At 46.6% G+C, this 26,939-nt stretch overlaps 1 protein-coding gene across 6 annotated transcripts in view; it reads left to right on the plus strand.

Annotated features, from left to right (window-relative positions):
* The first annotated feature begins 220 nt into the window (after nucleotides 1-220).
* BCL9 (BCL9 transcription coactivator) overlaps nucleotides 221-26,939 on the plus strand; it is a 33,465-nt gene continuing 6,746 nt past the window's right edge. Inside the window, exons 1-7 of one of the 6 annotated variants that reach the window (XM_069869815.1) lie at nucleotides 221-264; nucleotides 16,876-16,958; nucleotides 19,928-20,234; nucleotides 21,838-22,154; nucleotides 23,033-23,222; nucleotides 23,686-23,785; nucleotides 24,218-26,447. In XM_069869815.1, coding sequence (XP_069725916.1) covers nucleotides 20,182-20,234; nucleotides 21,838-22,154; nucleotides 23,033-23,222; nucleotides 23,686-23,785; nucleotides 24,218-26,447 — 2,890 coding nt within the window. In that variant the 5' untranslated portion in view covers nucleotides 221-264; nucleotides 16,876-16,958; nucleotides 19,928-20,181. Of the gene's footprint in view, nucleotides 265-383; nucleotides 409-658; nucleotides 784-3,232; nucleotides 3,289-14,585; nucleotides 16,959-19,927; nucleotides 20,235-21,837; nucleotides 22,155-23,032; nucleotides 23,223-23,685; nucleotides 23,786-24,217; nucleotides 26,448-26,939 lie in introns of those variants that run through there. The other 5 variants (XM_069869808.1, XM_069869800.1, XM_069869824.1 and 2 more) reach the window with 5 other exon arrangements.

Raw genomic sequence — 26,939 nt, forward strand, 5'->3', positions numbered from 1 at the left:
CGCGCGGAGCCCCCGCCGCGGCGCAGCGGGGCGGGGTGGGGCGGGGCTGCCGGGGGGGTGTGGGTGTGGGGCGGCCCCTTTAAGGGCGCGCGCTCCCTTTAAAAGGAGTGGGGGGGGGGGAAAGGAGGAGGCGGGGGACGGGTTTATGTTAATGACGGGGGCGGTGCCGCGCCGAGCTGGGAGGGCGGGGCGGCGGTGGTTGCTTCCCGCGGGGCGCTCGCCGCGGCGGGTCTGTCCCTTTAAGACCCCGGCTGCTACCACCGTGTAGGCGACGGCGGGAGGAGAGCGTGTGTGTGCGGGGAGGGGGGAGGGATCGAGTCCCCGCCCTCTCGCTGGGGCGGGCGAGACCACGGCCCGGAACGAGGAGGGGGGGGGGGGAGAGTAAGAAGAGGCGGTCCCGGCGGCGGAGTGAGTAGGGGACGGTACCATTCCTGGGGCGGGGCGCACGCGACGGGCGGTACCATTCTCCTCTCCGGGTTGCGGGACGCGGCGGGGATTGGGGGGGGGGAACGGGAGAGGGGGCGCGTGAGGTGGGGGGAAGGCGGGTGGGGGGGTTGGAAGGAGCGGTGTAAGGGAAGGGGGGGGAGCGAGCGAGAGGGGCTGCGATGGGCGGTACCATGTGTGCCGGGGGGGGGGGGAGGCGCTGGCGGACAATGGAGCCTGTGTGCGTTTGCGGGAGGGGGGGGAAGGACCCGCCGCCGCCGGGGGGAGACGCTGCGCCGCCCCCTCCCGCCCGGGGCTGAGAGGGGAGCTGCGGCCCCCGCCCCTCCCCCAGGCCCGGCGGTGAGTGGGGGGGCGCCCCCCGGCACCGCCCGCACCAAGTTTGAGAGTTGGGCGGGGGGGCGGCCTGGGGGCTGTGTGCCGTGGTGGGGTGTGGGGAGCAGGGGATGCCCGGGGGCTGTGCTCCTGGAAGGGATGTGTGGGGCGCAGGGGATGCGGGGGGTTTGGCTCTGTGGGAGGATGTGTGGGGTGCAGGGGTTGCCCAGGGGCTCGGCTCTGTGGAGGGGGGTGCAGGAGGTGCCCAAAGGCTGCGTTCCATGAGCGGATGTGTGGGGTGCAGGAGGCAGAGGCCCAAAGACGGTGTTCCATGAAGGGATATGTGTGGGTTGCAGGATTTGCCCAGGGGCGGTGTTTGTGAAGGGATGTGTGGGGTGCAGGGGATGCCTGGGGGCTGTGTTCCATGGAGGCATGTGTGGGATGCAGGGGATGCCCAGGGCTATGCTCTGTGGCGCAGTGTGTGGGGTGCAGGGGATGCACGGGGTTTTGTTCTGTAGAGGGGTGTGTGGGGTGCAGGAGGTGCCTGGGGTCTGTGTTCCCTGGAGGGATGTTTGGGGAGCAGAGGATGCCCGGGGCTCTGCTCTGTGGAGGGATGTGTGGGGTGCAGGAGGTGCCCAGAGGTTTGTTCTCTGGAGGGGTGTGTAGGGAGCAGGGGATGCCCAAGGGCTGTGTTCCACGAATGGATGTGTGGGGTGCAGGGGATGCGTGGGGTTTTGTTCTGTGGAAGGATGCGTGAGGTGCAGGATTTGCCCAGGGGCTCTGCTCTATGGAGAGGTGTGCTGGGCACAGGAGATGCCCAAGGGCTGTGTTCCATGAAGGGATGTGTGGGGTGCAGGGGGATGCCTCGGGGCTATGTTCTGTGGAGGGATATGTGGGGTGCAGAGGATGCCTGGGGGCCTCTGCTTTTTGGAGGGGCATGTGCAGCATCTTTGGGGTGCATGGGAGGGCATGGAGGTTGTGCTGTATGAAGAGGTATATGGAGTGCTTTGCATCGCCTTCTGGTGTGGGGGGGGATGCCCTGGGGGCTGTGCTGTATGGAGTCAGGAACGGGGTGCTCTTGCTTGCAGGGGATGCCATAGTGGCTGTGCCATCTGAGTGGATGTGTGGGGTGTCCTGGGTTGCAGTGTGGTGCATGGGAAGCCCTAAGAGCTGTGCTGCTTGGAGCGGTGTGGGGGATGCTCTTGTGGTGCAGGGGATGCCCTAGGGTTTCTGCTGTATGGAGGCATTTGGGGGGTGATCGAGGTTGCACTGGGGTGCATGAGAATGGTGCGTGACTGTGCTGTGTGGGGTGCCTGAGGCTGAGCTTGGGGAGGTATTGTGTGCCTAGGTGGCTGTGCCGTGTGGGGTGCTGTGGGTTGCAGCACTGGGGTGCTATGGAGGCCGTGCTGTATGAATAGGTGTGTGGAGAGCTCTGTGGTGCGGTGCACCAGGGTGCCCAAGGGGCTGTGCTGTGTGGAAAGGATGGTGTTGGGTGGATTAGAGAGGTAGTTCTGAGTTTTTAATCCCATTGAGGGTTTGGGATGTATGACAGGGGGGATGCAACACTGGGGCTAGGCTGTTACGATTCGGAGTGCAGACTGTCCTAGGAGAACGATGCTGGTGCAAGTGGGATCAGAGCTGGGTTGATGGACTCTCTAATGGACCTGAATGGAGGGGCTGGGACTCAAAGGTCTGTGGTAGGCATGTTGGGAACGGGGTATGAGGAAAACCAGGCACTGAAGAGGTACGACATTAGACAGTGAGGAAGGGATGGAGGGCTTTATTGCAGGAAGAACTGAAATGCGTGTATCTGCAGGAAGGGATGTGGAGAGGTGGATGAAGAAATGTGGACTGTGAGGTATGCTGAGGACAGATAAGTTGATATGCAAGAGGATGGATGCAGTGATGGGAAGATGTGAGGAGCTGGGACTTAAGTGACTGGGAGTAAGAAATATGGGACTGGGATTGTGGTATTGAGAGGCATTTGGAGCCAGAATATGGGGTACGAGAGGCATGTGGTTGTAAAGGGAATTGTAAGGGGGTCTAGAGCTGGGAAGCAGTGTAGATAGTTTAGGCAAGGAGGAATTCAGGGAAGCTAAGCATGTAGTGTCAAATTGGTATGTGGGATAGTTGTGCAAGAGGCGTTTGTGGGATACTGAGAGTGTGGGAGGGGATCTTTTACATGGAGATGGTGGGGAAGAGTAGGGGAAATGTGTTCATTTGGAAGTGCTTATGCTGTGCAGAGAAGTGGCACTGTGTGTGCGTGAGGGAGTCTGTGCCCTGGCCCAGGGCAAAGGGTTGCACAGGAGGTTGTCGCTGGGATGAGAGGGGCTAAATCTGTAGAGATACTGGAAGTTCGGGAGGATCAAGGTTGGGCAACAGGGAGGACAAAAACAACACTGGAGACTCCAAATGTTTAGTAAAATGATGGGACAGGTCGATGTGTACAAGCAACAAGGCTCCACTTCCTAGGATGAGAAAGAGCACCATGTATTTCTGTGCTGTCCAACTTTCTGTCCTTGAGGCCATTGTGTAAGTGACAGGGTTCATGGGATGAAAAAAGCATCTGAGGAGTGAATGGTTGGGAAAGTGGATGTTGCTCTGGAAGGGTAGACAAAGAATGAGGACACAGATGGGAAGAATCAGACGTGACAGTCAATTGTGGGTTGTTATTTGGGTATAAAATATTAAGGTGGGATGATTACATGGTTAGTGGTTTAATAGTAAACAAAACGAGAAATCAGGAAATTGTCATGCAGCAAAGAAGAAAGTGTGAAATAATAAGTGGCAGTAGGGAGCTGATCGTGGAACAGTTCAAAGCCCACCAATTCGAAAGGGAAGATGCTTTTATTTTCCAGATGCCAAACCTAACTTGGACTCTGAAACTGATCTGAAGTAACCGTGAGCCTCACTTTCTGGGAGAGGAGCATCAAGTCTTGTATCTTTTCCCTTGTAAAGTAACAAATCCATAGTTTGGGCATCAGCCTCACTGACTTTGGGGCAGAGAAGAGAAGGTTGTGCCAAGCCGAGTTTGACTCATTAAGCCTCTTTATTGGTGACTTGTTGTTCTACTGTCAAAATACAGTTGGAGGACGCAGGAGAGAGTTCTTCCAGTTTTGAAGGGTTCCAGTAACGCTTTTATTTTCTTGGAAGATTTTGTCCTCAATTTCTCTGTGAAAAGCCCACACAGATGTAATTGGATGCTCTGAAGCATCCTAAAATGTATCAAGCTTCAAAAGCAAGAGGAAAAAGTGATGTAGATTTTATAGAAGGATAATATTTGGTTAGTGATTGCTCAAAATATTACAGAAACAGGTGTTGGAAAGCTAGGTGGGGCGTTACGTGAAGTCAAATAAAAATATAAATTGTGTACGGAATGAAAAAATTTAACATACTTAATCAGCTTTGTTCCCATCTTCTTGTTTACCTCTCTCCTGCTTTATGAGGGCTGTAATGCCCAATTGCTGTCTACAGTGGGATGTTATAGGTGTTGAACTGGTGAAGTTGGATAGAGGCAAACAAACGGTTGTGTTGCGTTCATCCTGTGCTTGCAGCAGAGCTGCGCTAGCAGAAGTGCACATGCACATATCCCATAGCAGGCTGATCTGCTTTCTCCTGGGACTCGCAGGAGTTGCTTTGGTGAGATATTATAGCCATTTTGAACAAGTTGGCATGGTGGCTGTGTTGTGCGTTGTGGCTTTTTTTCCTTTTAACAGTGATCTCCAAAGAGATTATTTTTAATGAATGTGTCCTTTTTTCTTACTCAGAGCATAAAAATGGCTCAAGGGCTCATATTCTTTCCCTGCCTCCCTTGCTGGCCCCTCCTCAAACAACAAAAGAGAGGCAGCTTTCTTTTTTTTCAAGTTTGAGTTAGCAACGATGTCAGTTTTGGGATTTTGGAATTTTTCCAGTGGGGTGAGTGGCTTTTTTTGTTGGTCTGATTTTTGGTTGATTTTTTTTTTTCTTTTTTTTTTTTGTGTAGGGGGGTCTGCGGATCTTCGGTCTCACTGCACTGTTGTGAACTCTTAACACCTTAATTGAAGGGGTGGGGATGCTGAATCACTAACAAAGACCTCCTTTATCCAAAATGTTAATCAATCATTGACGTTAAATAAGTGTGAACAAAACCAAACAAAAAACCCCCACCCTAAACAAGTTTTTGTCTGAGTTCCCCTCCCATTCAGCTGCTCATCTTTGGTCAGGTTAACATTAGAAATTCTTTTGGGGTTGTATTTTGTATGCGTGTGTATGTACTTGGTTTTGGCAAAATTTGGTAGAAGTTCTGTTGCTGACTTCCCGGTATAGTTTTCCCATTACAGATTATTTAGCTCACAGATGCGATGAGGATGTTTTGTGAGAAACTGCAATCTGTTCTGTGTGAGAGAAGTAGCCAGACTATGACAGTACTGTTGTAACCATCTTTTTGCGGGCTAGGGGTGTGTGTATAGGTGTCTTCTTAGGTTTTTGTGGTTTTGGGGAGGTGTTTTGTTTTCCTTTTTTGTGATCAGTTAGTTTATTTATGGATCAACACAGTCTTCTGAGCTAGGCAGGACCTGAATTTTAATGTGAAAGAAAATAAATAGGTTTCTGTTCATATAACCTGAAACTTTGTAGATCTCTTCTGTATATTATGAATACAAAGGGTGTGGACTTTTTCTTCCCTTTGCTTTCTCCCCTTCCCTCCCCCCCATCCTGCGTTTCATCTTTACAGTTCATGTACTTGGATTGTTTTCAGTTGGGGTTAGTCCACAGCCAGAGAAACTGCATTTGTCACTAAATACCCAAATATAGAAACTCAGGCAACTGTAAGCCACGAGGCTAAAATATTCATATACCACAGCTTTTCTGAGCAGTTTATATGTTTGAGGTGGATAAGAATGGAGGTAACTTTGATCGATATTTGCTAGCTATTCAAAGGCTTGCTGCTCTGTAATATGTTGACTTCCCAGACCTATATTTCTGTTTCCCTCTAGATTTTTTTTTCCTTTTGCATTTTTGACATGTAGTGTCAATTCTGTTGCCTTACGAACTGTGCCTATGGCTTAGGAATTTTTTTTTGTCTTTTATATATTCAGTGGGGGTGGGGGAAAACCCACAACAACTTTATCCCGTGGAGCAATTTACACTCAAGTGAGTATTCAAACTAATTCCCATCTTAACTGTCAGCTGCACTACCGAGCAGGGTTTGATCTCTCCCGTTTTCTAGAAGTTTAACAGAATTTCTTCAGAGCGATGCAGACAGCCTTCATAAAATCCTTCTATCTAGTTTGCGTGGCCTTGGACTTCACAGAAATCTCTGTGCCTCGGTAAGGTCTGTGGTCTGTTTACATAGATATGAAGTCCTTTAACCCAGCAAGATTTGCTATAGGCTTGGATTTCCTGTATAGAAGCTCTGCTTGAGTCCCCCTAGTCTTCCTGCTGGCAAAATGAAGGTGTTAACTGTGGTTTCCAGAGCAATTTGTGAATGGAAGGAGATTTCATTGTTGATCTTTTGTCTAAGCATTGCTCTGCCTATCATATTTTAAATGGCTTTCCCCCTGTACCTTTACTTGTCTGTTAGGTTATTTTCTGTTTTAAAAGTTTAATCATTTTGGAGCTGGACCCTCATTGTAGTGGGGACTGTACAAGTGCAGAGGAACACGGACCTTTATTCATAATTAGAACTTCCAGATAATCCTGAACAAGAGCAAAAAAATCTCTTGGGAAATTTCTGAAGAGTTGACAAACAGTAGTCTTACAAACTCTAGTGAGATCAACAACAATAGTAAAACATAAGGTGGTATTTTAATGTGTTGCTCTATCCAAATGGACTGGTCTGCTGTTGACTTTAGTCTGAGCATTATTCATATTTTTTAAGAAATAAGGTGGTATTTTGTGACTATATTGTTACCTATAGCCCTGGCTGCCTTCTCCTTGTATGCCTTGTGTGCGTTTCTTCTGGTGCTAGAGTTGGTTTTTGACGAATGCAGCGCACTTATCTGTTTTGGCTCTTAACCACCCCTCTGTGTGTGCTGGTACTGTTGCTGTATGCTGAAACAGATCAGGGAACTTATCTGGAATGTAAGGATCCTGGCAAAAAAATACTTAGGCTGCACCAGTTTGCCAAACTGGTTCACTGTTTGGCTGTGCAAATGGTTGTACAGGCACATCAGACAGTGTGGTGCAGGGGTGGAAGTAAACATGGGTAGCGGCAGTTTTTTAAGCTGGTGTTGCTGCCAAAAGGAATGCTCGTCTAACTGTACCCCTAAGAGTCTGCTAAACTTGCTAAATGTTATTTACACCTATTTGTTACAGCTTCACTTGCCTGAGAAGGGTTCCTTCAGCTTACCTTGTTCTTGTTGCCAAAAATGTTTCTCATCTCTGAAAATACGTGCAACCTAAAAAGAGAAACCCTCTTTAAGAAGCTTTAAACAGGGCAAAAAGAAGAGTATGGTGGTTTAGCTATGGAATGATGATACAGAAGATGTAGTGTAAATTCCTGATAGGCTATTTAGTACGGTTGCAATTAAGCAGTGAAACTCATACTGTGAGAATCATCAGGAACAACAATCCAACAAGAGTTAAAAGGGCTCATATGTCTGCAGGAATGTGGAGAATATTCAATTATCATAATCAGTGACAGTAGAAATTTTGGAAGAGATATTAAGCCTGTGGTCTAAATCTTGATTTTTATTCTGCTCGAACAGATGTATTTCTATATTGGGAAAGAGAGAGAGGGAATTGCTTGTGCCTGGGCATGCAGTGAGGTTCTTGCACGCTTCTGTGGAAACTTGATTGAGACCAGTGTGCGAGATGTATCATTAAACTGTATAGTCCTCTGGTTAGTTCCTGGTGACCCATCCTGAAATCTGGTCTGAGCTACTGAACTGTGGCGATTGCAGAGCAAACTGCTCCTACCTGACTTTTTAAATCTTTTACTCCTGCTTCTGTGGGTTCTTACCTGACCCTTGGCAGAGTCAGATCTCGGCATTCTGGTTTTCATCTGCTTTGACAACACTCATTGAACTTATTTTAAAGACGGTTATGAAATTGCAGTTTACTGTGTCTAAAGAATGGATGCTATCTCTTTAGAGTAGATAGACCTGCTCCAAGATCCCCTTTTAGAGGTGAGCTTTTCCTTGTTTGGCCTCTGAGGAGGAGCTTGTGGGAAGGAAGATGAAAAATGGAATTGTAAGGTGGTTGGCTTGTTTGTCTGTTTTTAAAGTCTAATCAATGAAGTCCTTTTGAAGGAAGGAAAATGGAAAATGTGCTTTACCAGTGACATAATTTCTTTCAACAAAGCAGCATTGAAAAGTGGTAGAGCTATGTCCTGAGAGTTCACTGAAAATTGGGTGCTGTGGTCTTGAAAATAATACTGATTTTAAGTGCTTCTTAGTGGTACAGGTCTATGGCAAAACGAGTGTATGATATACACAGTAACTTAACTGCATACAGAATTGAGGAAGAGCTTGCTGGTTTCTGTATTGAGTTCAGAGCAGTTGTGATTCAGGCACAAATAGACTGAATCAGCTACCTGCTAAACTCTGAGCATTTGCAATTAGTCCGAGCTTATCCTGGTTTTGGGCTGTTTGGCCTCTTAAGAAAGCAGTGCCACTATCCTTGCTGCTTATTTTTCTGGTGGGGTTGTCTGGCATAGTATTAGAGTGCCGGAGCTTTAAGTCACTGACCTGTCTTGTCAGGTATGGTCTCCATGTGCCTGCTGTTGTTCTCTGTGCCTTCTGAACAAAGGATGCAGATACTTGTTTTACCTTATCAATAGGGTGGCTGAGGTCCTTGGGCTATTTGAAAATCGGGTTAGTTTGGATTTGGTGGGGAACTTGAGAGCAGAACCTGGCTCTTAACGTGCCTGCAATTTGTCTATCTACTCGACCAAGTTACTTACGCTCTACAAATTGCTTTAAACCTGTGAGTGTGCTCGTGTGTGTTGCATGAAGCTATCTTTGCCATCTTTGCAGCGTGTATAGAATTATGCAAAACCTGAAGGAAAATTCTGGTTTAGTGATCGCTGCTAAACATGCTGGCTAAGATCAAAGCAGTAGACCCTTTTTCAGGTTACTGGGAGCTATGCTCTCTGCATTTTGCTAAACTGATTTCTTCAGGTGTCTTGGTATCACTGTTCCACTGCCTGTGAAATGGCAGTGTATTATCTACATACCAATCTGGTTTTGTTTGGGAATTGATTAGAAATGTATTTGCAGTGTAATATAAAACTAAGCTGTAGCCTGTCGAGGTGAGCAGCCACATTTTCTACAGTGAGAGCTGTTACGGTGGGGAGTTTAGGCAGTCTTATATATGGAGAAACTCTTCTTGGAACTTTTGCTAGTGGAATTGAAATTTGCGACCACATTTTGTATGTATGAGAAGGGGGTAAAGAACTAAAGGCCAAAATGGGTTGACAGCTTGTTAGCAAGGAAGTGCTTTCTTCTGTCTCTTAAAAAGAAAAAAAAAAAAATATGTATATAAGAAATATTTTAACCTTCTTCTGATTGGGGATAGAAACTTGAAGCTATCAGGTAAATAGCCACCATCCAACAGAAATGCTCCTGGATGTTTTTATGAAAGCTAGCTTTGATTTGACAGTTATAAGTCTTTGAAAATAGCGCTCTGTTTATACCGTACAGTAAATACTTTGAAGTATGTTAGGCTTTGCTGTAAATGCGTGGCTAACTAGAAGAATATTAAACGTGTACATCTTGTGTTGAGTGAGGGAGGATCCCACAGCAATTGGAATTGCATACTCTTCATACTTTTATAAGATCATGTCAAAGCAGTAGATTTGATAATAGACCTGATTATACCATTGCTTAATTTCTTGTCAGAGCAACATTTTTACATGCAGTGTTTTGAGATCTTTTAGGTGACCTCAAGTTATTTATCAAATGTCAGTTTTTCATCCCAGAGACTTTGATATAATAATGTAGCACCATGGAGTGCTGTGTACATGCAGTCATAGCTTGCCGGAGTTCTTTGAAGTGCCTTACTCCTGATAAGAGTCATTACTCTGTTGAAGATCCTACATTTAACGGCTAGGAAACCAGTATGCAGCAGCACTGCACCGTGTCGCTGAAGGTGGTGCTACGTCTAACATGCCTAATGTGAGTCTGAAAGCAAAGTAATGAGAGGTTCAGTGCACCAGGGATGCATCCCCCTTGACACACATCTTATCCAGCAGTAAGCTGCATGGGATATAGTAGCTCTTCAGCTCTGCCCCCGTGGGAATGCCTGCTTTGCAGCATGAGCTTCCCCGGTGGGAGCGCTTGGTGCTATAAAACAGCAGGAGGGCTTGTGTGAGGGAGGAGAGCAGTGGGTGGTGACAGTCCTGAACCGAAACTGGTCTCACAGTCAGTGCTGAAAGGTAGCAATGCTCAGGAGAGCCTTGAAAAACTGCTTATTTGGGATGAGAGAGAGAGCAGGTACATGTTAAGGTGAAGGTTAACATGAAGGAAGCTGTGTGGGTCGCCCCCAGCAATTCTGACAGGCATCATGTGTGATGTCACCTTGCAGCATACTGGGAAATTACTGCTTGCTGTAGTACTGGGTTTTCCTCGGAGGAAGTCTGTCCTGTACTGACCCATCCCAGTCTCAGTTAGCTTATGAAAACTGACAAGATTGCAGCCTGAGGAGTTGTGCCTGAGGACTGTTTCTTATCTTTCATTCTGGAAGCCTAGGGAAGGGATGCCGAAATTAAAAGAGAAAGGGCTTGTTTTTTTTCTGTGCTGAACTGATAGGTGCCTTCTTCTCCCAAGCCTTCTGCTTAAACACTGTGGTGTTACTACATGTTGAAGAACAAACTGGTGCTTCCTCAGTTTTGTCTTTGTCAATTATTTCTGTATGTCTTGTTTTTCTTTTTTCCCCCCTCCCATTTCTCCACAGATTAATTTCTGAAGAATGGGCTGCTGACAAGGTTGATACAGGTGTCTTTTACCTATGGTTGTTTGTGCTGATGTCCCTATTTAAATTTTAGAAAACATAAGCCCGGAGGAGTAAGGGAAAAGAGTTCATTTCTGGCTCTGAACATATTACCTACTACCCAAAAAGTAGATGAAGTTTTGACAGAAAGCAAAGCTATGAAAGCAGCCTGTGGAAAGCTCTCCACCGGACTCCTATATTTAATGCTGACTGATGCTGGGGCTGTTAACTGCTAACGTGATGTAGTAAGCTGTAGGAGCCTGTCATATATTAGGGAAATACTGTTAAAACATTTCTTGAAAAATCCCTTATTGCTAGAGCTTTTGATCTTTATCAGTGTTAACAGCTGTAAGAACTCTGTAGCAGACAGGCTGCTGCTAAGGTAAGTGACGCGCCACGTAAAGTGCTTAAAACTCTGGTTGTAATGTACATAAACTGCTCCCAGCATTGCTAACATAGGTGGAGCTGTACTGATGTTGGCAGCTGCGTTAGGGTATGCCAAGGCTGAGCTGAGGTCAGCGTGACGTCATGGTGCAGGTTTGCGCGACAGCGTGCCGAAGGCCCTGGCAGCAGTCTGGCTGACCTGCACCTGGAAATGCCACTGATGCTAGCAAAGCTGAAAGGGTGTGACCAGCAAGGGAAAGCATCTATAGCATTCCTTTACAGAAGCAGGTAGTGGTACTGCAGGCTTTGGGTTTTTTTAGGAGTTTTCTTTTGGCTGTTTTGCCCAAACTGATTTCTGGAGATGTGTCAGAATTTGCCAAGAGTTGTTCTAGTCCCAGGTGTACCAAGCAATAGAAATTAAGAGGGACTTCCAAGTTTCTGGCTGTGTGTACGCTTTGAATCTGCTCACCAGTGTCCATAAGTGTCTGTCTGCTCCATTACTTTGGGGAAAGAATTGCGGAAAGAGGTGTTCAAAGTCAGCAACCGTCTAGGACAGTTGTTAATCTCCATTGTATTAAAAATACGCTGAGATGTTCTTAGATGCACTGAAGTTTAATGGACATGCAGTTGTCTTTTTGTCAAAAGTGCTATTATTACTCACAGCTCTTAAAAGTGATGTTTAGGTTAGTGTAGTGAACAACATGCCTGCTACAAAAGGTTATTTTAGAATGTTTTCTGTAAACATCTAAAAAGAATAATTAAACAGCCTTTATATCATGGCTGCTGCTGGTTATCCATGTGCTTGTCAGGAGGAGGGAGGAATGCGATAGTTGATGGAGATACCTTAGTTGAAGAGCAGGGAATGGATACATGAGAAATACCTTATACCATTTTATTTTCTCTAGCCTTTAGGTGTGTGTTTGTATTGTGCTTTGTCAGTGATTGTCTTGACTGGACTTTTTAATGATAGAGAGCAAAAGGTTGGACTTTCTGTGGCTGTCGCTGTTTTGAATGGACATAAGGAGAGACTGGTTCTTTGGAGAAAGTCCATGTGTGTGGTGATAGGAACGGGGTGGGGAGGAGGGAAGGGAACGGAACGTGAGAAAGAGTATCTGCATTGTCTTACTTAAGATACATGTGTGGGCAGGCACAGGAGCTACATTTATATGACCGCACATACCGAATTTGCACAGGGCTGATGAAGTATATTCTTGGAGTTTCTGGGAGTTTTGTCCTGTGGTCCTGAATTGTTAAATTAATCTCAGCTACTTGTAGGAACTTCTCTTCCTTGTAATGGCATAGAGTCTTGCTTGCTCTTTCCCTGTCAATGTACTTGTGGATCATCAAGGTGTTAAAGTGATCCCATCTCTGCTCTGCCCATTTCTCTGTGCTTCAAGGCATAGAGGTAGCTGTGGGCAGCAATCTGCCTCTGTTTTAAAAGTTAAGAGGTGCATACACACTATGTGTAAAAAAAAAAAAAAGGGTGGGAGGAGAGGAGTTATTTTCTCTGTGGAGGTTGTAACATTGCCTGGTGAAGACTATATAGTCCTCACATTCATGTAGCAAAATGAGTTTAGGTGACAAGTTCTAGATTCTTCTTTTGATTGAGTGTCACCTCTTGTACAAGACCACGGGCAAAGAGCTAATGTTGTGCAGACCTCAGATTAGCAGTCATTTCTCTGATGCACATCTTCGCTTTGGGAGACTTTGCATACGCTGTCATTTTTTACTGCCAAGGCATACATGTAGAAAAGTTTGTACCATTTCAGGATAAGTTAAGACCATCTAGAAACTGGTGACTGGCTATGAGTTGCTATCTAATCAGCTTAATATTAACAAGATAACTCTTAATGTTGAAAAAATAATTTATAAGTAAACAGGATTTGTGGCTTAATAGGGAATGATGGAACATGGTGTTTTCCCCACATCAGCAGCTGCTTTGAGTAGACCATGGTCTGTGTACTGTATGAGTTGCCCATGGTGCAAGTGGCCACTGTCTTTTGGGCAGGTGGAGCATGTGAGCAAATCAGCTGAAAGTCTATGGTGTGATATCTGTGTAGTTTGATTAAAGGACAAGGTCTGCAAACCCTGCAGTTTGGAAGGAGTCAGGACAGTCTGTAGTGAGGCCATCTACTGATGACTTGCTTGGACAAGCAGAGTTGTGTTGTGTCCAGGTTACACGTGTATTGATACCGCATCTTTAGTCCCAGAAGTTTTTTAGGTACCTGATACGTTTTTCTGCCCTTGCTTTAGAAAAAGAGCAGAGGGACCTGGCAGGAGAAGGATGTATGTGTATTTGAACCAGCTCAAGCCTATTCATCCTTGTGCCATCAGTCACTGCTGCCTCCTCTGTGCCAACGCCTGTGAGCTTGTGGCCACCTGGTTTGCTGAAATGGGAAGCTTGTCTGCTGAAAATCATATCTTACCTAGAGCAAGTTTTCATCTGGGTCACAAGTGCTAGCAATGGCTGGAAGGGAAGGCTGTTTGAAGTTGCTTTCCTGGGCCCCACATGCACTTGGTGTACAGGAGGTAAGGTGGCATTTTCAACAAACCTGTTTGAATGCAAATGGGTCCCATATTAGTTGTATTACAAGCACATGCTTTATGCATTCATGGGAAAAGCGGAGAAGGGCAAATTTGCTAAGAAGTAGGGGCAGATTTAGAGGTATAATTAAAAGCCTTTAGTAAGGGCCATATCTAGAAGCTGGGACTGATTCAAGGGATTGAAGTGTGTCCCATGTCCTCATATCCTCAAGCGTCATGGGGAGATGTGTATGGTGTAGAATACTCGTGCCAATTTTTCTCTTTGCTTTTGCATGATCTTACTTGAGTCTGATGGTTCAATAAAAGCCATGAATAACATTACTGCGTCCTCCTTGCTTCCCAGTTGCACTCTTTATCAATGAGGTGTGTAATCAAGTACTTTACTTTTAATAAGCTGCTGTTTAATAATGTGCGGTTCAGCTGCAAGTATGCAGAATAAGCACATGCTTAAGAAAAAATGGTTAAGTGCAGCATGTGGCAAGAAGCAGTGGTAGCTCTTGGGGTGTCTTGGGTGTTGTGGAATCACCTTTTGCCAGTACAGCTGTTCAACCTCTTATGTGGTTGAACGAGGGTCTGAGAACTAGGATGTGCCCTTCCCATAAAATTGTGCTGAAGGAGCGCGTCGGTTGATTCATTGCCTTGTCGCACAGGGAATCCACTGGTGGATGCACATGCAGAGGTTTGCACCTTGGTGGCTGTTGGGAGGAGCAGTTGCTCAAACAGCTCCTGCTGCTTGTGCTGCTGTTCTTGGTCCAACATGAGGCCACTGCTCTTCCCTGAGAAGTCTCTTACTCTACTTTCTCTCCCACTGCACTACTATAGCTGCAGTTCAGGGTGCTGGCTCATTTTGCATTCAAAGTCATCATTTGTTTTCGGTAGTAGCAGGTCTCTAGCGTTTTTTGATTTTTCCTTACTGATTTTAGGGCTCTTGCCACCCTCAGTCCAGCACAGACTTGACAGTCTCAGAAAGGCTGTAGGGAAAAAAAAGAAGTGTGCTCTTTCTTGCACACATAGAAAGAGGTTTCTTGCCTTTAATGCTTCAAGTCACAGTAAGGCCACAAGTTTGATACTTTTATCTACCTGGTATGCCTTTATTTAATCTCTCTGCATTCTCCTTCTCAAAGAGGGAGAAAAGACTGAAGTGCATCACTGACAACTGCAGCTGTTCCTGCTGAAGCAGCCATAATGCCATACACCTCCAAGTACCTGACTACTTGTCACTATCAAGCTTCTGCAGTTTAAGGGCATAAGGAGCAATAAGCTAGTTGGGATGTTTTTTTTTCCTTCTGTTTGCAGTGCAATAATACAGTGGCAAATTCAGAGAGGTACAGAGATGGTTCATGAATAAGTTACCAGAAGGTGAGCGAAGATGTGCATTTGTATCTTGTTAGTTGCTCTATGGAAGGTGTTCATGTATGTGCTCTCACCCTTTTGGCTCTTAAATTCACCATGAAGCAAGCTGTCTTATGCCAACTGTGGGCTAAGGCCATGCAGGTGAGCAGTAGAGATTGTAAGCTAGGTGGTGGAATTACATTGCAACACCTGCCTGGGTAGCCTTAAAAGTGGATCCTGTCTGATCATTTCTGTCCCTCTTGCAGTCCTGTACTGTGTTCTGTAAGGTGCCTCTGATGTGATGCTTTGCCAAGCTGGACTTGAATGTTCCAAGTAGTAGAGCTCAGCCCATTTGCTGCGATAGATTCTCTCCATCCTGATGTGTCCTGGTGTTCCCATGTTCCCCCTTTCACAGGAAAAGGTCATCTCTGTCGCTGCTTTGATAGAGGTGTGTCAGTACTGGCACTGGCATAGCTTAATCTGTATTGTTTCATTGGGTGGGGGAAAGGGGAGAGGAGATATAACTGGTTAATTGGATTTGGGGATGATTGTGCTGCTATGGTAGGTTTTACTGGATGAAGCAGCTTATTACGATAGGTGTTTGTTTCAGCTTCTGTCTGAAGGTGTGACTTGACTAGATAAGGATGGTCTATCACGTTGATGATTTCATTGTTTGATTTGGCTGGAATGGGTGGAGATTGTAGCTGCATTGTTTGGGACTAGCTTTGTAGTTTGATTTTGTTGAAGTGGATTACATGGAAATGCATTGCTACATTATTAAGGTGAAGCTGCTGTAGATAATAGGTGGAGAATGTTGGAGAGAAGAGAGTAGAGACAGGATTTCACAATACGTGACAAATTTAGCCTTGTAACAGCTCCTGTGTTCCATCCTGTTGGGAGATCTGGTCAGCAGGATGTCTTGGGATTACAGAGAAAACCTCTGGTGCTGATTGCAGTTTGCAGTCCTACTTTAAGGCTGTCTGTGCTGTGTAAATAGCTGAGAGTGCTCTGAGAGACCACACTGGCCCTGACAGTGTGAATGTTGTCTAGATTTATGCTGTTCTTGCAGCCTCTCCAGTTTTCACAGTTTGTGAGGGAGAAGGTGGCAGGTTGCTGCTCTGCCTTCTTTTGCTGACCTGAAATTTACTGGTAATCCATGCCTCAGAATCTGTTTCCTTGTGTTATGGAACTTGAGGCACCAGAACTTGCTTTAACATGTGAGTGAACATAAATTGATGCAGGATTGTCTCCATTACTGAAGGTGTGGCTGATGGGTTCTTGGGCCTTATAGGAAATAACTGTAGTGCAAGGTGGGGCTTACCCTGCTATCTTGAGCAAACTTGCAGTATGTCTTGGGAAGGTTTGCAGTTGCATTCCCTCTGCCTGTAGCGTGGCGCAGTGATGCGAAGTAGGAGCTGCTGGAACAGTAAATAGTGTTTCTTCCTTCTAAAACCTGCCTGGTTTTCCCCTAGATGTGCCCGAGTGATTGGCTGGCTTTACTTGATGCGTGATGTTTTTATTTATACTTTGGCTGTGGAGGAGGTTGTATATATGAAGCACAGGCATTTGGTGAAATTTCTGGGTTCATAGTGGGGGGAAGGTGAACCTTTGAAGAGAAATGTGTGCAGAGAAGGGGAAGTTATATGTCGGAGCTTTATGCCAGCTTCTCTAAGCACAGACAAGCTCATGAGAATCCAGCGAGCTCAAATGTGAGTGTGCTAAAGCAGGTCTGACTTATTTCTCCTCCATGTCCACCATGCATCTTCACACTCTTCCAGTCTGATGGTGGCTTTTTTGCTGCTGAAAAATGTTGCCAGTCTGGACAGAGGCTTCCCCATGTCAGTGGTTCAGAGCAAGTTTGGATTCCTGTGCTTCTGTGGCTGGATGTGTGGGAGGGGCTTGGCTGTGCATTATTGTTGGTGAAACTCATCCTCTCTCTTCTTTTTCTAGGTTATCTTCTCTTGTGAGACGAGTGGTTTGCAACTCATGGCCTCCACAATGAGTACTGCTGTGTCGTGACACCAGGGGTCTTGGTAAGCTACTTGTTGGAAAGGCGAGGACCTATCATATGAGCAAATGAAGGTCCATTTCTTTTGTCTTTGCAATGGAGGTTTGAAGTAATTTTAAGCCATCTAAATTATATGCTGCAGCCAAGTGGGTTGAGGCTACTTTTCACTTGTTCTCACCTCTTCTTTTGAGCTTGTAGTGGCACTGATGTGGTTACATGATCAACCAGAACAGGAGACTAATCCAGCTGAACAGAGATTTCTGCTGTTTCCCTTGGATTAGTTCCCATATACATCTATCCCTGCTCTGGTCAGGTAGAGGTAATAAGAATGAGTAGCCGGTGGAGTTGTCACTTTGCCTGGCATACCTTAAAACTATCCTGAAAATAACAGTCTTGGGCATAGCTTGTCAAAATATCTTGAGAAGTGGCTTGACCATTCACTGTCAGTGGCTCTGCCTCTAATTTTAGAGTAATGATAAAGGCTTTGCTATAGGAGGTAGGCTCCAGCTGCAAAAATCCATTTCTCTAGAGCTTTTCCATTATTGAACCCTAGATTCCCAGACATATATGCATTAGAAGTGCATTTAGAAAAATCATGAAGCATTCCATTTCACATTATAAAAGATGGTACATTCCCAGTGTGCAGAAATGAGAAGCAGAGGATGTTGAGTTGCTGTTGTTCCACCAATGAATATATTGATGTATCCTTTATAGCTCTCTATGGTAAGAAGAAATTTAAACTGAGATTGGAAAATACTGTTCCCCTTGCAGAGCACATAGATTCTAATAGTTGGAAGATACATGCATACAGAATAATAAAAAAGTAGGCTTAAAAAACCAAAGGGTATTCCCCCACCCTGTGAAGTACTTGAAAGTTTGGTGATGTCAGAAATATTGTGCAGCCAGTGTGATCCTTGTTTTTTCATATTTTCTCATTGCACTGTGTAATACTGGGAGTCTTAAGAAAATTCTCGTAGTAAAAGCTAACATGATAATGCATAAGTATCAAGAGGAAAAGCAGAGGATGAAGCAACGAGAATACTTGAGTTTCACACAGTTATCTACATCCTACTTTTAGTGTCGAGCACCACTCAGTTTAATGCTACTGTGTCTTTTTTTTTACCTGAAATTTACCATATTTTCAGTCATACCTTCACCGTAAGTGAGGACCCTGAAGTACTGCTGGGTTCCCCAACTTTTACAGATCCATAAAACTCTCTTGAAAAGTGGAACTGCTGATAATGTTATGATTTTTTTGTCAAAACAGATGTAGGAGCCAAATTTGCATGCAAAAATAGTACAGTTCAGATGCTTGTGAAGATGTTCTCTCTTGTCTTTAGTGTATCTGAATAGCAACAGTTCCAGTTACAGTGTGATAGTGGTAACAATAGTAATAGAGTAACTCCAACATTGTTCTCAGAAAGGGTGAGATGACCAGCTGGTAGCCACAGAGAGGCAAGTGAATACTGTGGAGTGTGTGGCTCAGACTGGAGGTCATCTGATTGTACCTAATAGGAGGTATTAAAAATGAGACCTTTATGGCAGAGATGTTCCCTTCATTAACAGGTTTGTGCAGCTTAGTGGAGGTGAGAATAGAGAACAGGATGATTTCTTTGGCTCATGAAGGAGGCATGTGGTAGAGGGGAAAATTTCTGGGTACGATGCAGAGCTTTACGGAGCAGTGTGGAGCACTGTCACGTTAAAAGTACAAAAGTGCAAAGTCTCTAAAAAGTATAATGGCATAACCTCACAACAAGATAGATTTGGGGAACTGGAAAAACGTGGTGCTCAGTACTACAGGTTACTGATACCTCTTCTTGGCCAGAAGTGGTCATGCAGTGCCTGTGTTTCTTAACTTTGGTGTCAGCATGTAAGAAAACTTAATTTTTGTTTTCTAAAGGCAATTTGAACTGTAATTTCTTCATGAAATTCAAGACATTCACAGTCTGGTGAGATTTATTTTGTTTCATTTGATACACACAGGAGGAAACTGCTTCTTTGGTGCTGAGAAGGAATACCAGGAATATTTACATTTGAATAATATTTAACTAGCAATGCTTAATACATTAACAATAAATCTTGGTTAGATTCTAAATTAAGTGGATTTGCATCTGAGTAGGTGAGATGAACAGGAGAGATTTTGTTGAAACATAAACAAGACAGAAATTTGTTCCAAAATAATTTAGCCCAAAGAATGTAAACAGTAATGTTCAATAGTCTCCTCCTCCAGAAACAGTTTTATGTGCCTTATTGCCTGCGTCATGCATATTGTTTCTTAGAAAGAAGCTGAAAAAGCACTTGTGTGTGGTTTTTTTTTTCTTTTTAAAGTCTCAATAGCCTGTAGTATTGCTGAGCAAATTTAGAGGGCTGGTTCTCTAGTGATCTCTTGGCCTTTCAAATAGATATGATGAGAAACTAACCTGGTATTTTCAGAGTAATAGCAGCATAGCTGGTTGCTTTCAGGTGGTCAGGAAGGCATTTAATTTTATTTTCTTCCCTTTGTGCAATCCTTAGCATACATCATTGAAGATATGTCTAGTTATATTGGACCAAGGAGACAGAAAAGATTTCAGCTGAGTTTATGTTCTTAAGAAATACCAGGTTATAGCCATTCACAGGGGAGTTCTGGATAGCTAAGTCATGTTGGGGATTTGTAATTTTGGTTTCCTACTGACTTGCTGTGAGGTGTCTTCAGGCTGAGCACAGATGTGGAATCAAAGTGTCTAGATATGAGTTGCTTCCTTGTTTTGTTGGCTGCAGAGCGATTTGCTTTGGATGAAGGGAAGGTGGACTTACTGCCTGTAAACTGAATGGCGAGGCGAGGCTGTCTCTGGTTTGAAATATGCAGCTGTACTGAGCCATCTGAAAGCTCTTCTCCTGTGCCTTCTCAGTAATGCGGAAGAATTGCCGTTTACTGCTTCACACCAGACTGGTAGCTGCTTGTAAAGTTCCTCACTGGTTTTCTGTTCTCTTGTTGTGGGGTGGTTTTAACAGTGTGCCCTGGAGATGCGAGACTTCCCCTGGGCAGCAGGAGGCAAGCGTCTAGAGAATGCTGGAGCTGCAGGAGGGAAGAGCCCTGTGCAAAACCAGAGAGGAGCAAAGAGAAAAAAGGCAAGCAGACAGCCGACATTGAGAGAAGCGGGTGGCAAAAAGTGCTTCAACGCTGCCTCTGGCGGCACGCTCCCCAGAGGAACTTGACGAGAGCCCATCTGCGTGTGTGTGAGACTGTGAGCTCAGGATTTCTGTCAATGCATTCCAGTAACCCCAAAGTGAGGAACTCCCCGTCAGGCAACACACAGAGGTAAGGAAAAGAGCCTGCGATCAGCTGCTCTGGATTGGTGAATGATGCTCTGCTGCAGGATTAGCCAAGGTCTGGTGCATGTGATTTACTGGTCCTCCTTTGTGCTCCCATTGGACCTGCTGAGTACCTGAGCGCTGACGGTACAGTGCTGATGAGCCACCATGTTTTCTAGGCTCAGGATGAGCCAAAAGCTCTGAACCTGTGGGTGCATATTCTCTGTTCCTTGTGCCCTCTTCCCTCCCATCAGCTGTCTGAATAGACTGTAGGAAAGAAAGAAAATATACTCTTTCTAGCTGCTTTTTTTTTTCCTTCACCTTCTTACAATTATTGGTTTCCCCGAGGGGTAGTTGGGCAGCAAAAGGTCTCTCTGTCTGTACTTTCACACAGAATGCTTCCTCTGTGTTATTGGTCTGAACAGCCTGGAAAACTGATCAGCTTTGTGCTGAGATCCTCTGCATCATTCACCTGCCAGTGCACCAGGTCAGCATCTATCCTCTGCTAATTTGGAAGGGGAAAAATACGGAAGCGAAGCAGTGTCTGGAGACTTAAAGTGGTCTGATTGACAGCATTCTTGAGTTTGATTATTTATTTATTCATAGAGGTCATCTGGACCTTAAGAGTAATTCAGAGGGAATGCATCTGAGTCAAGATGGGTGTCCAAAGGGAGAAGCTGCTTGTGCAAGTCCCACAGTGAGGATGCTAGCAAATGCTGCCTGTTGGAAGTAGCAGTGATAAGGGGAAAACACAATGCAGAAGATCTGATAGCAGTGGAGTAACTGGGGGGGTGAGAAGGAGGGGGTGGCTAATATGTCTGTAAAACCCAGACAAGCAGAATATTTTTGGGATGCAGTTTACTGAATAGAAATGGGGAGGAAAAACTTTGAATCTCCTTTGGCAAATTAAAGAAGCTTCATGTGCCCCGTTTTGCAGGAGTGTGCAGGGAGATGGTATCCTTCTCTTTCCTTATTCAGAGGCAGGTTGTAGCTGGTTTAATTGTTTTCACGGTCAGAGGTTTGTGTTTTCCTGGCAGCTCGCCCCAATGTATGATGAATGCTGCAGTAATGCTGGGTTTTCCTTGTGATCCCTGTAGAACTGGATAGGGAGGTGCAAGGGAGGGTGTGAGGGGGGGCATTCTGTTCTGATGAGAGCTGCAGCATATAGGTGTAGTTGGGGTCCAGGAGAGTGGTGAGGTGAACTTTATTGTGCCTTGTTTGTTTACTCTGAGCTGGTCTTGGTGTGAGGTGCTTCTCTGTGCACATAGAAACCGTTGTCTTTATTGACAGAAGCCCCAGAGGTAGGTCCTCATGTGACAGTGGTTCCTGGGATCTGGCAGGTCTGTAGCTTGCCCTAGTGCCTTCTTGAGCAATGAGGTCCCATCTTGGATAATAACCCTTTCGGGGCATGTTCAAGAAAAGCACTAGCACTTGCATGACTCTAAGCTTGCAGGCGTTTCTTATTTGTCAGCAATTGTCTTAATCACTGCCGCCTTTGCATGCTGTTCCTGCTTTTTTCTAATCTGTTCCTACAGGGTTGAATGAATCCATGGTATAATTTGTCACTTTTTTCTTTTCCCTTTTCTCTTTTTTTTCCCCTCTGTCCCCAGTAGCCCCAAATCAAAGCAGGAGGTGATGGTCCGTCCCCCTACAGTGATGTCCCCGTCTGGCAACCCCCAGCTGGATTCCAAATTTTCCAACCAAGGCAAACAAGGGGGCTCCACTAGCCAGTCCCAGCCCTCTCCCTGTGACCCCAAAAGTGGAGGTCACCCTCCCAAAGTGCTCCCTGGCCCAGGTGGGAGCATGGGGCTGAAGAATGGGGCTGGAAATGGTGCCAAGGGGAAGGGGAAGAGAGAGAGGAGCATTTCAGCAGACTCCTTTGAACAGAGGGAAGCTGGGACTCCTAATGAAGACCCTGAAATCAAAGGTATGTTTGCTAGGATTTGTCCGCAAGTGCAGACAATTAGTCAGAGTCCTCTGTGAGAAGGCGAATCCCTTGGCAAGTGTTAGCAAAACATTTATTTGTCTGTGGTTCTGTCAGTTCCTGCCAAAGAAGTCTAAAGATCTTGAGAGAAGGCAAAGAGGAGAGGTTGTCACAGCTGGCATCAGTAAGTGTCCTGTTCATGCTCAGTTAAAGTGCAGACCTGACTCTGGTGAGAAACTTCCTTGGTAACGCTGAAACTCCCCTGGAGGATTTGAAAGTACAAATGCAACCTGTTGCTTTCCTTCTGGCCTTTGGCCTTTCAGGAACTGCTGTGTTGTAACTGGGGTTTTGAACAATGTGCAAGTGTGTTTTGTCAACACAGATACACAACCTGTAGCACCCTGACTGGTAACACAAGCCAGAGAGTTGGTATTTCTGTGCTCTGTTCTTGGCTCCAACATTGCCTCTATGAGGCAGTGCATAAACAGACTAGATGTGAAGTTGTCCATCTTCCTTTTGTTGTCACCTGGCTAAGGTGACTGAAGGAAGAAAAAGTAAAGTTTTGCACAGAGTGTACTCCTTGGGCGCAGGCGTATTTCTATTTGTTCATTTTGGTGAGTAGTTTTCCGCTTTTCTGTATGGCTGTTAGAGAATACAAAGGGATCAGCTCTGGGAGCTGCTTGCCTTGGAAAGGGACAAGATAAGTGTGCCAGCAGTGCCTGTAGAGCAAAATGGCATTAAAGGGAAGATGCATGGTGTAATACAAGAATTGCCTTTCGTTGTGCTTGAGGGAAAAGCAGGAAAGTTTGGAGAAGGAAGTCAGTTTCCAGAAATGGTTCCCAAAGTGATTCCCTTCTCTTTTCCTCCTTCTTCCCTTCCAGACTGCAATTCTGCTGATCATGTGAAGTCCCAGGATTCTCAGCACACACCACACTCCATGACTCCTTCAAATGCTTCAGCCCCAAGGTCTTCCACGCCTTCCCATGGCCTGACTGCTACTTTGGAGCCAGCAAGTGGGCAGAAGACTCCATCCAAAGTGGTTTATGTCTTTTCTACTGAGATGGCCAACAAGTAAGTAGGTAGATGCTTGAATGTCTTCAGAGAGCAGGGCTTACATTCGTATTCCCTTTTTAAGAGATTCTTAAGTGCATTTTCTCTATCAAGGGCTATCTTGTAGCAAAGTGTCATTACTTCTTTTGGGGATGCTGAAGGGGCTGGAGTGGAGAATGTCACTACCTCTTGCCCTCTGAGAAGTGGTTATTTGTTCCCCCAAGGTATGGGTGGTCTTTTTTAAATGCTGGTAGATACTGTTTTGCAATCCATGCAGTGAGTAGCAGCCAGGATGACATAAACTGAGACATGAACTGATGAGTTTGTAGATGTAAGCATTTTTCTTTTGCTGCTCATCTAAAGTGAAATATGCATGGTTAAGTCTTTCTCCCTTCTGCCAGCTGAAGGATAGAAGGAGGGATGGTTAAGGAAAAATGATTCTTGGCTTCAGCTGGATATGTGCATTATCTGTCTGTCTTTGCAGGGCTGCAGAAGCTGTGCTGAAGGGACAGGTGGAAACCATTGTGTCCTTTCATATCCAGAACATCTCAAACAGCAAGGCAGAACGAAACACTGTACCATTGGTAGGGAATACCTGCATGCGGGTGGGAAGGGGAATGTTAGATGTGCTTGTGTGTGTGATTCAGAGATGGATGATTATTTACACTCTGAAATAAGTTTTAGGGTGGAAAAAGAGAGAGGCAGTTATTGTTTTGGCCTTCTGTGAATAAGTATCTTGGATTATCTGAAGAATAGCTTGAGTCTTGCAATATTTGGGTAGTGTATTTCTGACCCGCTGCTCAAGCAGAGCTAGCTCAGAAGCAAGGGGTACCTGCTGTAGTGCTTGAGCAAAAAAAGTATCGGCATGGCCAAGACGCTGCTCTGTAATTGCTCGGCTACCCTTCCTTGCAAATTGTGGGCTGGTGGGGTTTAGACAGGACGTTTCACTTGGCACCACTGCTTATCTGACATGGCTGTAAGATGAGAGAGTGATGGTGTGTGGCTTTTTCTTGCAGAACCCCCAGATCACTGCACTTCGGACTGAACCCAAGCCTCTGCCGCAGCCCCAGCCCCCTGCTGCCCAGGACCAGAACCCTCCCCAGAACACCAAAATGCAGCCTACTCCGCCTGTGTCAGCGACAGTATCCAAATCCACTGCCCCTCCGTGTCCCATAGATCAGGACAGTCCCAGTGTGGAAAGCAAAGTGATGTCTGTGGGCAGTCCTGCCAATTCTACTCCATTGCAGACAGAAGCATTTGGACAGAGTTCAACCCCCAATAATCGAGCAGTTAGCCCAGTTTCCCAAGGTAGCAATAGCTCTGCTGCAGACCCCAAGGGTCCTCCCCAGCAGGTGTCTGGTGGGGACCCGTCCAGTTTGGGTGAGAATCCAGATGGACTGTCACAGGAACAGCTGGAGCATCGAGAGCGCTCGTTGCAGACCCTGAGAGACATTCAACGCATGCTCTTCCCTGATGAGAAGGAGTTTGCAGGAGGGCAAGGTGGGGGACCACCCCCGAATGCTGGGGTGCTGGATGGTGCGCAAAAGAAACCTGAAGGGCCAATACAGGCCATGATGGCTCAATCCCAAAGTTTAGGCAAAGGGTCAGGGTCTCGGACAGATGGAGGGGCTCCATTTGGCCCTCAAGGACACAGGGACATGCCTTTTTCCCCAGACGAAATGGGGCCGCCTCCGATGAACTCCCAGTCGGGACCCATAGGCCCAGACCACCTGGACCACATGACTCCTGAGCAGGTGGCCTGGCTCAAGCTGCAGCAGGAGTTTTATGAGGAGAAGAGAAGAAAGCAAGAGCAGGTGGTTGTGCAGCAGTGTTCGCTGCAGGACATGATGGTCCATCAGCATGGACCTCGTGGGGTGGTCCGAGGCCCTCCCCCTCCCTACCAGATGACCCCTGGAGAGGGCTGGGGACCTGGGGGCCCAGAGCCCTTCCCTGAAGGCATGAACATGTCACACTCTCTGCCTCCCAGGGGCATGGCCCCTCATCCCAACATGCCTGGGAGCCAGATGCGCCTGCCTGGTTTTGCAGGAATGATGAACCCTGACATGGAGGGCCCCAGCGTTCCAAATCCCTCATCCCGGCCTGGGCTTTCGGGAGTTAGTTGGCCAGATGATGTGCCAAAAATCCCAGATGGCCGAAACTTCCCTCCTGGCCAGGGTGTCTTCAGTGGCCCTGGCCGAGGGGAACGGTTCCCCAATCCGCAGGGCCTGCCTGAAGAGCTCTATCAGCAGCAGCTGGCTGAGAAACAGATGGGACTCCCTCCTGGCCTGAACATGGAAGGCATCAGGCCTGGCATGGAGATAAACAGAATGATGCCCTCCCAGAGACACATGGAGCCTGGGAACAACCCCATCTTCCCTCGCATGCCAGTGGAAGGGCCAATGAGCCCCTCTAGGGGGGACTTTCCAAAAGGAATACCCCCACAAATGGGCTCTAGCAGGGAGCTGGAGTTTGGGATTGGTCCTGGCAGCATGAAGGGGGACATGGGCATGAATGTCAGCATGGGCTCCAACCCACCCCTGGTCCCTCAGAAGCTGAGGGAGGCAGGAGTTGGGCCGGAAGAGATGATGAAACTGCGCCCCGGTGTCTCGGAGATGCTCTCCTCTCAGCAGAAAATGGTGCCGCTGCCGTTTGGGGAGCACCCGCAGCAGGAGTATGGCATGGGTCCCAGGCCTTTCCTTCCCATGTCTCAGGGCCCAGGAGTTGGTCTCCGAAATCTCAGAGAACAGATCGGGCCTGACCAAAGGACTAGCAACCGGCTCAGCCACATGCCGCCACTACCTCTTAATCCCACCAGTAACCCTAATAGCCTCAACACTGCTCCCCCTGCGCAGCGCAGCCTTGGCCGAAAACCTTTGGATATCTCTGCAGCTGGTCAGGTGCATTCGCCAGGAATCAACCCCCTGAAGTCCCCCACGATGCGCCAGGTCCAGTCGCCCATGATGGGGTCTCCCTCGGGGAACCTCAAGTCCCCTCAGACGCCCTCCCAGCTGGCAGGAATGCTTGCAGGCCCCACTGCTGCAGCTGCTGCTGCCTCCATCAAGTCACCCCCCATCTTGGGGTCTGCTGCTGCTTCTCCTGTCCACCTCAAGTCTCCATCTCTCCCTGCACCTTCTCCTGGATGGACTTCGTCTCCAAAACCTCCTTTGCAGAGCCCTGGGATTCCCCCAAACCACAAGGCGTCTCTCACCATGTCTTCTCCAGCCATGCTGGGGAACGTGGAATCGGGTGAGTGCTGCCTCTCTTAGCTGGATTTAGCATTGGGTTACCCTGAGGTGTGTAGCAAGGATGGAAAGGATGGGGGAGGAGGTTTCTTGATGGGGCAGGAGCCTAGGCAGCGCTTTGCCCAAGGGTCTGGTTGGTGGCTACTTGAGTAGAGTGCAAGTGCCTTTCCTCTTCCTGTTATATTTGTGGGTTTGCACTGTGCTCAGGTTGAGGGCTGATTGCTTGGAGGACACAAAAGTGAAAGGATGGGGTCAAGAGGTGTGAAAAAGATGTGTGTTGATGGGAGAAGGCTCTTTTTAGAGTGGGGTTTTTGGCCATTCCGCTATACCTTGCAGTGACTATAGCTTCATGGAGAAGTTCCTGCTGATGTTAGGAAAATGCTTTGAAATAAAGGCACTAACAAGTGTCCTGAGCGTAGTTAGCCAGTTGTCTATCTAGTAGGTGTGGTTCAGGTATGGTTACTGCTTTCCTTTCTACCTTTACCACCACAGGCAG

Source organism: Phaenicophaeus curvirostris, chromosome 1 (assembly GCF_032191515.1).
Source record: "Phaenicophaeus curvirostris isolate KB17595 chromosome 1, BPBGC_Pcur_1.0, whole genome shotgun sequence".
In the NCBI taxonomy this organism is placed as follows: Eukaryota; Metazoa; Chordata; class Aves; order Cuculiformes; family Cuculidae; genus Phaenicophaeus; species Phaenicophaeus curvirostris.